A 13,208-nucleotide genomic window follows, 5' to 3' on the forward strand; every position below is an offset into this window, starting at 1 on the left:
GTCAATAATTGTCCAATGGTTGCTATAAAAAGGACGGACGGGCTATTAATAAACTGATTATTAAAAAAAAACACCAAGTGAGACAGTTTCGCCCTAAATTTTTAAATATGTAAACAGTGCCCAATAGCCTGGCATCGTCGATATTTTTTTAAATATATATTTGTATGCCTGGCATCGTCGATTTAATATTACAGTTCCCAGATATTTGATTTTATGATGAACAGACTCATGATTTTTTTTTGCAATAGGCTACCTTGTTAGCAACCATTAGGACTATGTATCATCCAATGCCTTTCATGCACACGATTATTTTTTTTTATAAAAGACATTTACTTGTATCTTGCAGGCCTGGTATCTTGTTTTAAAAGGAAGAAATAGACTGAAATTTTAACTGAAAATTATGCTCCAAGGTCCATGCTATAAACGTCCCAAACAAAGCCCGGTTCCAAATCCAAATATCAAAATCCAGGGGACAAACGTTGACGTTTTGTTTACCATTGTTCTCTCGCAAAGTCTCTCGCGGTCTCGCGATTATCATAGCCTAATCTGGCAGACCCTACTAATGCAATTGGTCGTTGGTAAGGAAAAATAAAGAATTTCAGAAGATAATGGGGACTATTTCGTTTTTAATTTATAAATTTTTATTATAAGAAAATATTATTAGATTATAAAAGAATAAACAGAAAGAAAAAGAAAGAAATCATAAGAATAAAAAAAGTTATGACTTGTCTTTGAATCGTAGCCTAACGTCTATATGAGGCCATATATTCATAAACACGTTTTCATCAGCTGATCGGGTACAAGTCGAAGTTCACTTCGCTTATCGAGTTTTTATCTTGAGAAGTTGAGTACCGTACCTATTTGATTTGCAGAAAGGACCCAAGAATAGGGAGATATTGTGCCCGTATTGTGAATTAGCTGAGAAGCAAGAAACTGTGAATATTATTTTCACAGCCATTTTGGTCACATTGAGAGAGGTAATGCATCAACGTGGACGGGACAGTAACCGACGAAGCAGAACATTCAGTCGTACAAGAGTTGCAATTCACACCATTTGATCCAATTTCAACAAGTGACTTCAGCCGGTTTGCCCGGGATCAAAATTTCGAAGAACCTGTGCCAGGCCAAGGCCAAGCAGAAGCATGGATTTCAGTAGTGAGTGTAGTTGTTTGATATTACTGACTCGAATCCTGGTGTCGTGGGTAATTAAGAACATAAACATGCATAAAGAAGCTAGAAGTAGTCATTGATACTTCGGAGTCACATCACCAGCATTATTTAATGATAATGCCATATGGATATGATACTTGATAGGGGCCAGATCTAAAATAAATCCTTTTTTTTGGGGGGGGAGCAGGTCTATGGCGAATAATGATAAGGTATGGTACATGTACATGATTAAGGTAACTAGGTAAGCAGCTAAACAGTGGCATAATTGCCGTTAAAAGTAGATTTTTTGTTTTTGTATTTTAGATTAGTAGTTGTTGATCCATTCAGACCTTTTGTATTTTTGATATACCAGTATACTGATCCGGCTTTTCACTTAAGTTCAATCACAGTGGTTGAGTGGTCTAAAGGTGACCACACACCTTACGATTGGTCTGCGATCCAATTTCAGAATAAAATGTAGTCGAATTTGATGCGAATAAATAATATTGAGACTTGGAATATCTTAAATCTGTGACTGTGCTATCATCTTTCTTAGAATAAAAGCGAATTTGATATCTAGTGGTAATGACGTCATAGCAGTCCTATGATTGGCTACGATTTGAAAATAATTTGGCCTTTTCTCCAAAATAAAGGCTTGCAATCTTTCAAACTGGTTATATCAAATTCTTTCAATTCATTTTAACCTCAATGTTATGTTCCATTTACATTTTCTGAAAATTAGCGAAATGCGATTTGTTCCAAAATCTGATCGCAAACAGTCGTAAGGTGTGCGGTGGCCTTAGGTGCCTGACTAGACATTCAAGTCCAGGGTTTGATCTCTTAGGCCAGGGCACCTATGCCCATATGAGTAAGGCATTTAAAGGTCACTGCTATTTTATCCTTCATTCAAATAAATGGAAATGCCATGCATTCTTGAATACTTGGTGATGGTATAGACTTCTTTTTTTTTAGTCACCTCTCTTCTCGTGTGTGGGTGTGTGTGTGTACTCATTGTGTACAAAGTCTAAGAATTCTACCATCTAAAACTCTAAATTCCTTGGAATTATTTTATCAACAATTGCCAATAGGTTCTATTGACTGTAAATAATTCCTAAGAAAAGACAAGTTATATGATCTTTTACTTGTAGCTTCTTGTACATTTTTTCTTAAATGCTCCCTTCATAGCCTGCTTCAATGGCAAATATCAACGTGAATATAGAAATGTAAGGACATGTATTCTGAATAAAGATTTTGGTTATTATCTGATACATTGTGATTTCATTTTGTCATGATCCCTTCTGAGAACGATATAAACCCAGCAACACACAATTGACATTCGTTCAGCATCTTATCTCAGATATCAGTGAAAATCACCTTCAAGAATGATATCTTCTCTCTGTCCCTAGGTAGATAGACAATGATAATCAATATTTAAACTGTATTGTGTAGTTATATCAAATATAGGCTAAATATAAGCTTTTGGTGATATCTAGGTAAATATTAGTGGTGCATAGGGCATTACAAATTCTGTGTTTACTGTAGAAAAGGTTCAATGCAATGATTTATGAAAGTCATTTTCATAGGTTACAGGATAAAATCAACTGTCTGTAATGAAATCAAATATTTATGCAAGAAATATAATGAGAGAGGCCATATATTACAGATCATTGATTTAAAATATGATTATCCCCCTTTGTTTAGGTACCATAAACGAGACAGTCACAACTTGAGAGTTATCATTATTTATTAAATTTGAGGTTGTGTCCAATTTTCCACACCCATTCTCAAAAGACTTTATTTTCTATCAGTAGGCCTAATATTAATATAATCCCATTCTATCTAGCCTACTTCTTTTGGTTGAATTCAGGATTTTTTCTGTTCTCTCCAACTTTCTTTTCTCTATTTCCCCTCTCCTATCTCACCCCTCCCAATCTATGCCTCATTGCTTTTTGCTTCTCTTCTTTCCTGTCTTTCTCCCCCTATCCTTGCTCTATCCTGTTCTCTTTTACTTGATCCCTTCCATACACTATGCAATCAATTTCTCAACCCTTCTCCCCCCTCTCTCTCTCTCTTTCCTCTCTTCCATATTCCACTCGCCTCACTTTCCCCTGTCTTCCACTCCCCCTGTTCTGCTCAGATGTTAACGCAAGGAACAACATGAAGCAGTTCTGGGAGGGGCATTCCTCCGATGGTAGCCTGGAGGAGATGATGCTTGACTCCAATGCCTCTATCCTCACCAAACACGAACTCCCGGAGGTCATGTCTTTACTACCAGACCTTAAAGGGAAAAGGGTCCTGGAACTTGGGTCAGGAATCGGGTAAGTTGATCAGTAAAGCACCTTGAAAAAATCATGTCCTTTGGCTGAGCCACATGCAGAATTTCACATTGGCTTTCATGATAAGCAAAGTAAGTTGATATACTTCTTGGAAAAATTACACAGGGGCTGGGGGCGATTTAGTCCCAAAATGTTCAAAAGAGCCCTGGAAACTAGAAAAAGGAGCTCCGGAAATCCTGGGGGGAGGTATTCAGTATAAATGTCCCCATCCATCGCAAGTTAAGCTTATCCATTGTTGCAGATTAAGGCCTTCACAAAGGCATAAGTTGTGAAAAGTAGCCCCCAAAATAGAATAAAAATTTACTTTTTTTGCCTAACAGTTGTGTGGCACATGATGGCCAGGTGGGCCAGCCTTAGAAAAGCCAGGCGAACACTATGAGCACACTGCAGAATGAATGTACATGTGCCCTATAAGTTGCATTAGTATTATCATTTTGCTTTTTTGCTTTTTTTTAATGATTCCAAACCAACGGATATATCATTGGATATAATATAATGTATTTTGTTGGTCTCCACTTGACTTTGCCAGTTATTAACGTAAATCTTTGACTCACATTTACTTCATTTATCTTTATGCAGCCGTTTCACTGGTATTCTTGCTGAAGCAAGTGGTCATGTGACAGCTGTTGACTTCATGACTTCATTTGTTGAGAAGAATCGAGAGGTCAATGGTCACAGGAGTAACGTTGACTTCAAACAGGCCGATGTGATGACTCTAGATCTCCCGCTAAACAGGTAGAATGAGATAAAAGTGCTTTCTTCTCAAGGAAAAGTGAACTAGATATGTTTATTCTCTATTTAAAGCAAAGCTTACAGTGGTTTCCAAATGGGTAAACAAAATATGAATGGATGGATGAGAAGAACAATAATAAAAATTTGAGTATAACTTGTAATATCATAACGAAGTGAATGTATTTATCCAGCTATATGCATCACAGTTGATGAGCGCATTAGACTGCAGCATTTAATACTACTAGCATTGACTAGTACATTTAGGTATAAAAATATTTGGTTATACAACTAGTGCCATTCAAAAAATATTATTTTGTGTTATTTCAGCTATTAAATAAACAATTAAATGATGACAAATCATCTAATTGTTTATTTTCATTTGAGGACTATGATCAAGTTCAATCATTTTTGTATTCCAGTTATGATGTGATCTTTTCCAACTGGCTCTTCATGTACCTATCGAATGAGGAGCTCCTTGCTCTTGCCACTCGTCTTCTTGGATGGCTGAAAGATGGAGGTCACTTGTTTTTCAGAGAGTCCTGCTTTCATCAGTCAGGTATTGCCAATTTGATTTGACGATGAACTTGCAAAGATTACATTTAAAAAAGAGCTGGAACCCTGTGGCTTTAATATTCTTTTTGTGACAATGATATGAATGGGAGAATATAGAAACTGATCCACTACAAATTCGTCCTCTTCATTCATTCCCTGACATTAAAATTATAATAATCAGCTGAAAGAGTTAGGCTGTCGACCAGTAGAAATGGCTTGGCTGACAGACAGCAGAACTGCACCAAGTTCATTTTGGTCATTGTCAATGATTTATTTACAAACTTTCACAATTACTCTGAGTCATTCTCTCTCACAATCGGCATCTTAAAAAAATACTTAAGTTAATCTTTGATACATTGAAAATAAGGAACCAATTAATAATAGCCTCTGCATTGTGTGGTATAGCATTGTTTCATTTGTAAATCTGTTTCTGCATATTCAAGGGGATGGTACGTGTATATCACAGTCTATACCTTTGTGAATTTGAGATACAAATAAAACATGCTCTTCCTAATGTTACCCTGGAACCCAAACATACATACACGTTGCAAAATTTGTGTAATTTATGACATCTGTACATTTGTCAAGTGAAACATATCCCAACTATAATGGACCATTTGCTTTACTTTCATCTACTCTTAGGTGACAAGAGTCGTAACTTCAACCCAACCCAGTACCGTAAGCCCCGTGACTACAACTCAATCTTCCAAGGCACCAGTAGCAGCGTGAACCAGAACGAGGGCGCCCTTTCATATGGATTTCAGCTCATTATGTGCCGAAGCATCCAGTCATATATCAAGGTAGGCCTATACTTAAAATCTATAAGTTATCAGCAGTGATTTATTCATAAAGAGGTGTTTAAGTGACTTGACTGCATGGGCCACTGAAATTGAATCCAAATAAACTTTTAAAATAGCAGAAAATTGCATTTGTTTCCCCTGATTCGAAAAAAAAACATGTTTGTGAATAAGCACTTTCAACAAATCCTCTCCCAAATTTTGCCATGTCCAATTACAGCTGAAGAACAACCCTAACCAGTACAGCTGGTTGTGGCAGAAGACCCAACAGGATGTGGATGCTAACCATGGCTTCAAATCATTCCAGCAGTTCCTTGACAGCAGACAGTATTCCCTCAACAGTATCCTCAGGTATGAGGTCTTTGGAGATGGTTACGTCAGCACTGGTGGGCCAGAGACTACACATGTGAGTATGGTCTTTATTTCACTTGTCTACAAGCAGTTGGTCTATGCCTCATCTAGTCTTATACCACATTTGCTAAACCCATTTGGTCTATCAATGTGGTGTACTTGCCATTTGGTCTACATTACGTTTGGCCTAGTACTGATTTCTTAAGCCCAGTTCTTGTCTGATTTCAAATTCGTCTAATTATTTTGCAATATGTCCAATAAAATTTTTGTTCCATGACCAGTTCATCTCATTTTATAGATTATGTTATTGGGCCAAGTGGAGATTATATGAAATGGATATAGCCTAACTAGAAGTTAGAAAAAGTAATAAATGGGATAAAAGGCAAAAGACCAAATGGATAGCAGACAAACTGGTTGTAGATGAAGTCAGATTAGACCATGTGGGATGAGACCAAACGGAAAATACATGAAGCGGATGTAGACCAATTGACACTTTACCAAGAGTATTTCTGTTTGACAATGGAAAAGAAAACAAGTGAGATATGAAGGAGAAAAATTATATATTTTCTGAACGGGGCATTTTTTTCAAATTTCTGTTTTCAACTTCTGTCAGAACAGGATTAAACCTTTCATTGAAACCAATATTAAATTAAGGTTTTCTTTTTCAATTTTTCTATAATTCAATTTTGTTTATATTTTGAATGATCCCTTTTTCTTTCTTTTTTTGTGGGGGGGGGGGGCTTAATACCCTTTTCCCCACATATTTCTTACTTGTGATATATCTGTAAAATCATTTTCATTCAATCAGCTAGCTATTATCATTATGCACTAGCATAGTTTGAAGGGGGCTATATAGCAATAAGAGTAAGGTTGGAAGGTTGAGCGATAATTTGCATGATGGTAATACTAATAGGCTTTTATATAGTGTCATCTATCAAAAAAATAATCTTTTCCAAGGTGCACTGTTATTTAGCTTGAGCTACTTTGTCCAGTGCTGTGCAAGGATTTAATCCTGCCAGGTATCCATTCACCTCGACTAGGTTAAGTGCAGCAGAATATGGATCGATTTCTTGCTATAGGAACTGTCTGCATGGCTGGGATTTGAACCCAAAAGTCTCTTTTTCAAAGTCTGGAGAATGATTGATTGTGCCAAATGCACCAAAATGTCATTTTACTATCATTAAATCTATTATTCTTTCTTTATTTATGATCTTATAGGAGTTTCTTGAGATGCTTGGACTGAAAGAAGGTCAGATGGTCCTTGATGTAGGGTGTGGCATCGGAGGAGGTGACTTCTACATGGCAGATGTAAGAGGATTTAGATGATATGATTTCTAAACCCATGCTTGTTTAATTATGAAGCATTTACATGTATATGTAGCATTTGCCAATTTGTACTGCCTTTGCTGTTTCTCCACACACTTAAGATTGATGGAGAATGTATAGTGATTTTGGGGTGGTATATCCATCCTTTTCTTTCTGAGTCCATCCTGTATTTGTGTTAGATGTATTTTGACAATTTATTTTAAACCTGGCTCATGAGTGCCTTTAGGAGGGACAAAGATCTTGGCAAAGCTGCCAAGTAGTTCTGATTTTCAGTATTTAGTTCTGGAAAAGGGGAATACTGAAGGTTTCATGCAGAATAGGCCTGCTGATATCTAAAATTTCTTTGAAAATACTGATTTCCTCACCAAAATATTTACTTTCAGCTTTTAAATACTGACACATTCTTCTTAAGGTTAGCAGCTCTGTCATGGAACCATTGCTTAGAAATTGTGGTGATTTTCCCTTATTGTATTGTCATTACTTAATATAGTAATTACCATGGAAACCTTGACTTTTGTTGCCTGCTGAGCCCTGTTTCCATTGATGACAATTAGCAAAATTACCACCATGTAAATTTTATGCAGTGAGGATGTTATCCATGCTCTTTTTTCTTTCTCTCTTTGTACAGAAATACAGTGTAAATGTTGATGGCATTGATCTATCAAGTAATATGATAGAGGTAGCTATGGATAGAGCGCAGGGACAAAATCAACCAAAGGTAATGTCTTTTTACCTCCTAAACAAAGGTACTAGATGATCCCTGTATCAAAGAAAGAAGGTTCACTAGTTTTAGGTCTGAATGAGTGTTCATGGCCCTGACCTCACCCAAAAGAAATTTACAATTACATGATCATTTTACCCAGTAAATGTGATCATGCAAGTCTCCTGACTTTTGTCATGTATCTATTTTGTCACAATGAGTCTGAAATTGAAGTGAAATTGTTTTGAAGATGTGGAAGAAATATAAATAAGTATAACACTGCAAAATGACAATAATTGGATGTTAAATAAGGAAAACGTTACATTTCTAGCCTAAGTGTCTTTTTGTAGAGAAATGTAATTCCCTTTTATCTGTAGATATCATTTCAGATGTCTAATCAGCATTTCATATCAGGCAATGAACATACAATCACTATGTCAACAATATGTAGATGCTGTCTTTCTTCTGCTTTGCTTCAGAAAAATATTTATATCCAGATGGTGTGTTCACAGAGATTTAAGTGTGACTAAAAATCACACTTAATACCCAGTTGTATGGGGTATATAACACATCACCACATTTGCCAGAAGAGATCAGTGCTATCGCGTATTCATAACTAATTGTTAAATATTCAGTGCTTGTTGTCATATAAGCATGACTATAATATACATTCTACTCTTTGTGAAATATCTCAAGGGGCCAATTGCATATAACTCTTTACCTGAGAAAACTCAGGTTGTTTTTACCGGAGTTTTGGCCCTGTGTTAAAGTCAGTGGCAGAAATCAGACTAACCTTAGTTTTCGGTTTTTACCAGAGTTTTCTCAGGTAAAAAGTTTTATGCAACAGGCCCCAGGTGGGTGTTTCATAAAGCTGTTTGTAAATTCACACAAGACTTAACACACGACTGGTGACCTTTCTTGTGCCACGCTATCCCTATGTAGCTCACTTAACACTAAGATTATGCTCTAGTCGTGTGAAGAGTTGTGCATAAATTTACAAACAGTTTCTCCCAACATCTTCACCAAAAGTAATTATTTGTTTTATACTCTCTTCTCCCTATAGGTCATCTTTGAGATTGGCGACATCACCAAGAGAGAGTATAATCCTGAATCATTCCATGTTATCTACAGCAGAGATACACTCCTTCACATCCAAGATAAACCAGCCATCTTCAAGAAGTTCCTGGTAAGATCCTAAACACCAACTATAGTGGTGTCAGAAAATGATTATTACAATGATGTAGTTGCATAATACTAGGTACCTTTGGGATATTTCCTACTAGTGCAAAACAATAAGAGAAGGTGTTTTGATTGCTTTAAAGTTTCTTTGTATGGATGATTACTCTAATGCCAGAACGCAATGATTGTATGATTCATATAATTCGCTATTTTAAATAGGAATGAGGATATACTGGCTATTGATTGATTTCCCTGTTCTCAAAACGATCATTTTTCCTTTCACACATATTAAAATTGGTCATTGCCAGCCATACGTAAAATTAGGCCAATCACTGGAACAATTCATAAGAAAAATTCTCAGTGATTTTCAGTGATTACTTTGCTCTCAGCCAATCAGATGCAAGGATTCACAGTGACTTATAACATTTGTTGGTGCAAATCATTGAAAATACTTCTTGTGAAACGTTCCTCGGGATCATGTTCATATTTTCAGTCTCTACCAGTTATTGCATTTGGATCAACTTCATCATCAAGGTGTTGTGGTCCAGTGGGTATGTTTTTGGACTTTGAACCACAAGGTATTGGATTCAAACCGCTGCCACATGTTTGATGTCCTTTGGTAGTACAGTAATTTACATTTGCCACACTTGAACAAGGAGAGGTATAATGGATACCAGGAAAGAGTATTCCTTGAAATGCTAGTGTGCTGTAAATACCCTGGATTAAGTCTGGGTAATACTACCAAAAGTCCTTAGGAAGTACATGAAAACTTTGAATAATAACATGATGTTAGTGTCTGTATGCAGGCTTCTTGGGCATTTACAATGTTGTACAAAAGGACTTGACAAGACTTGTGCTTCTTGCACCATTGCAAATACCCTTGAGTGTGCTGCATCAGCACTAACACACTCACACATTTGCATTATCTTATCTGTATAATGCAATTCTAGGACCACGTTGTGTAAAATTTACCATTTTGGTAACTTTGTCATCCAATGGCAACTACCATGGTAATGCTAAGCAGCCAATCAAAATAAAGTAACTCAGGGAAGTTATCATTGGGTTGCAAATTTACTATGATAGTAATTATTTATTTCCTTGCCTTTCCTTTCATTCTCTTGCAGACATGGTTGAGACCTGGTGGTAAGCTGCTGATATCTGATTACTGCTGTGGTGAACTGCCACACAGTGATGCCTTCAAGGCCTATGTGGCTCAGAGAGGTTATATACTCTACACACCACCTAGATATGGACAGGTAAGAATTCTAAAGCCCACCCACCACACACACCTTGGCATGAATTCACGAAAGTGATTTTGAGTCCTGGGTATGCTAAATGCAGATTTTTGTGACGTGCTATCCCAAAATAAACAATTTTTTAGCTTGAAAAAGCACATCCTAAGCTTTGAAATGTTATACAGATTGTTGAAATTAACAATTACTAAATTGAATGTAGAACACAATCAGAGAGAGCTTTAGAGAATAAGGAGGAAAGTTTGAAATTGACATTCATATGAGCATGAGATGTGCACACTGTGCAGTCTTGGAACTTTCAAGCATGCAGTCCCAACAAAAATTACCACCTTAAAATGTGCCCTGGCTTAATCAAGGAAGTTTTGGTCTCATTAAAATCCAGATCAAATACAGGGGGGGGTCAGATTTTCAATAAAATTTAGCCATTTTATGGAATTTTTCTGTACCATGTTTTCAACCTCACTTTGTTCTTTTCCTCTTAAAGTCCAAACTCCATTGCAAATTATTGGTTGTTGCATGTGATGACACTCGATAGGAATAGTCTAAATTATTCACTCAACATAATTTGATTGATTTGATTTTATCCATACTGTATCAATAATTTTTCTTTCTTTGGCAGCTTTTGGAAGAAGCAGGATTTGTGAGCGTGAAGGCCGAAGACAGAACATGGCAGTTCAAAGATATGTTACAGAAGGAGCTCAACAGGATGATGGACCCCAACCTTGATATCCTAAAGGTAATTCAAGAATCACATTGTGTCAAATTTTGCTTGAATTGATGCTCCATCATACCCTTACACTACTTGTTCCCTACACAGTAATGCTTGTATGTAATAGCAGTAAAAGTAGTAGTATTATTAGAATTATTTGTAAAAGTTGTGGTGATGGAGGTACTCGTGGTGGTGTTGGTGGTGGTGGTGACAATGGTGGTGATGGTGTCAGGGTGGTGGTGGTGACAGTGATGGTTATGGTGGAAAAGTAGTGGGAGTAGTAGAAGAAATGTAGTAGGACCCTCTCCTCTGTGTCTGATTTGCCATTTCCAAGTAGTGTCCACCAGAATCTCCATCAATACGCCACTCAATGTAATAATTTATTCTGACCAACAGGGCTTTACTGAGGAAGATGTTTGGGCACTGCAAGACGGTTGGAGGAGTAAGATCGAGCGGGTCGATGCTGGCAATCAGAAGTGGGGTCTCTTTTATGCCGAGAAGAGTGCTTAATACCACTCCGTAGAGTGATGCTTTCGGCTCTGTGTTCACAGGTTGTGAGTGGAATAGTGAGTGGTCAAACATTTCAGCAATGCCAGTATTGCTGATAAGGATCTATTTATACTCAATGGATAAAATATAAGTTGGCAGGGCCTTTGCTTGAAGAAAATTTTGGGAATCCCTTTTTTCTTATCAAAGCATCTTTGTCTTATATTATCTATTGACCATAAAAATACCTTTTTGGGGTATTGATAAAAGGAAATCCTTTTTTTTTTGTAGTTTGTTGCTTTTCTCACTCTATAGATTATTTCATATAATTGACTTATAAAGTCTGTGAAATTAAAAGTTATACTTTTTGAAGAAGTAAATAACTTTATTTGTTAATTCAAGTACATCTTATTCATTTGTTTTTAATGTCAAACTGCCATTTGTTTGACTTTGATAGTGGCAGCGATTCTGTTCATTATTTTTAAATTGGACATTTGAGGCAGCTTTTGGGTAAATGGTTACCGTCCAGGTACAGGTTATGATGCTTTGATATAGATTTGTTAAAGCCATTTTAGTATATGTGGACCATCAGAGTCTTGTTGAAAATAGAACCATTGCTTTTGACATCCATTTAACTGCAACTCATTTGCCTGTGCTTTAGGCCTTTGCATTAATCAATTTCGCTAGTTAGAGTTAGGGTTTGGTTTATCTCCTAAAATGCTTTTCTGAATAGCATACGATCTCAGTCTGAAGCTAGTAATTCTAGATGAAACTTAAATCCACCACTTATAGTTAGGCCGTATATGGGACAGAATACAGGCCATTGTCATTAGGTCCTTAATGCACTTGTTAATTCTATGATTTTCAATTCTGTGGATTTTCATCACATTTGATACTCTGATCCTAAAATGATCTAGAAGAACTTACGGAATCCATTCCCTGTATGTTTAAATACATTGTCGTGTGACAAAAACTGTGAACTCTAGGTAGTCAACCCTCTACACTTGCCAACTGTACTAGTGATTTTGAAAGATTAGTGCAAAACGCCACTCTTGCTGTTATGAATTTTTTGTCACAGCTGTTGAATTCCACCAACAACCCCCCCCCCATGTCACATTTTTATAAGCCAAAGAAGCCAGATGTTGTAGCCAGATAGACATTCCTCCAAGTACTATGCTTTTATCACCCTGTCCAGGGAAAAAAAAGTTTCCTGGTGCTCTTGGCGCGATTTCACCTTTTGAAATTAACTGCAATGTCAAAAGTTATCCAATGTTGCAGAATGTTGTGAAGTAGCCCCTGAAAATGAAATGAATATTATTTTTGCCTACCTCTGACCAGCCTTTAACACTGCTAAATATGTTTGGTTTGTCTTGTACCATATACAGGGGAAAATCACTTTGTATTTATTTTGTCATTAGGTCAAATGAGGATCATGGTGAAAACAATGGCAGTATTGATAGTATTAACAACAATAATAGTTTAATTAATCAGAATTTTGGTTGTTTGGTGAAAATTTGCACGACCGAGGGGATTTCTCTTCCCTGTATTCTACAAATTTTGTACCATATACAGGGGAAAATCACTTTGTATTTATTTTGTCATTAGGTCAAATGAGGATCATGGTGAAAACAATGGCAG

General features: G+C 36.6%; 1 protein-coding gene across 1 annotated transcript; it reads left to right on the forward strand.

Moving 5' to 3' along the window:
* Positions 1-3,111: 3,111 nt before the first annotated feature.
* Positions 3,112-12,758, forward strand: LOC121407214 (phosphoethanolamine N-methyltransferase-like). The gene is made up of 11 exons (XM_041598177.1): positions 3,112-3,467; positions 4,065-4,220; positions 4,637-4,773; positions 5,412-5,569; positions 5,787-5,972; positions 7,136-7,225; positions 7,872-7,961; positions 9,007-9,129; positions 10,247-10,378; positions 10,995-11,111; positions 11,481-12,758. Exons 1-11 carry the CDS (start codon positions 3,178-3,180, stop codon positions 11,592-11,594), a joined length of 1,593 nt encoding a protein of 530 aa, XP_041454111.1. The 5' UTR covers positions 3,112-3,177; the 3' UTR covers positions 11,595-12,758.
* The last annotated feature ends 450 nt before the right edge of the window (positions 12,759-13,208 follow it).

This window comes from Lytechinus variegatus, chromosome 2 (genome assembly GCF_018143015.1).
Source record: "Lytechinus variegatus isolate NC3 chromosome 2, Lvar_3.0, whole genome shotgun sequence".
Taxonomy (NCBI): domain Eukaryota; kingdom Metazoa; phylum Echinodermata; class Echinoidea; order Temnopleuroida; family Toxopneustidae; genus Lytechinus; species Lytechinus variegatus.

Bases quoted from the DNA above. Each gene is read 5' to 3' on its own strand.
- LOC121407214 (XM_041598177.1), top strand. From the start codon at position 3,178: ATGCAATCAATTTCTCAACCCTTCTCCCCCCTCTCTCTCTCTCTTTCC. The intron at 3,468-4,064 runs GTAAGTTGATCA...ATCTTTATGCAG, and splicing joins GAACTTGGGTCAGGAATCGG to CCGTTTCACTGGTATTCTTG. The intron at 7,962-9,006 runs GTAATGTCTTTT...TTCTCCCTATAG, and splicing joins AGGGACAAAATCAACCAAAG to GTCATCTTTGAGATTGGCGA.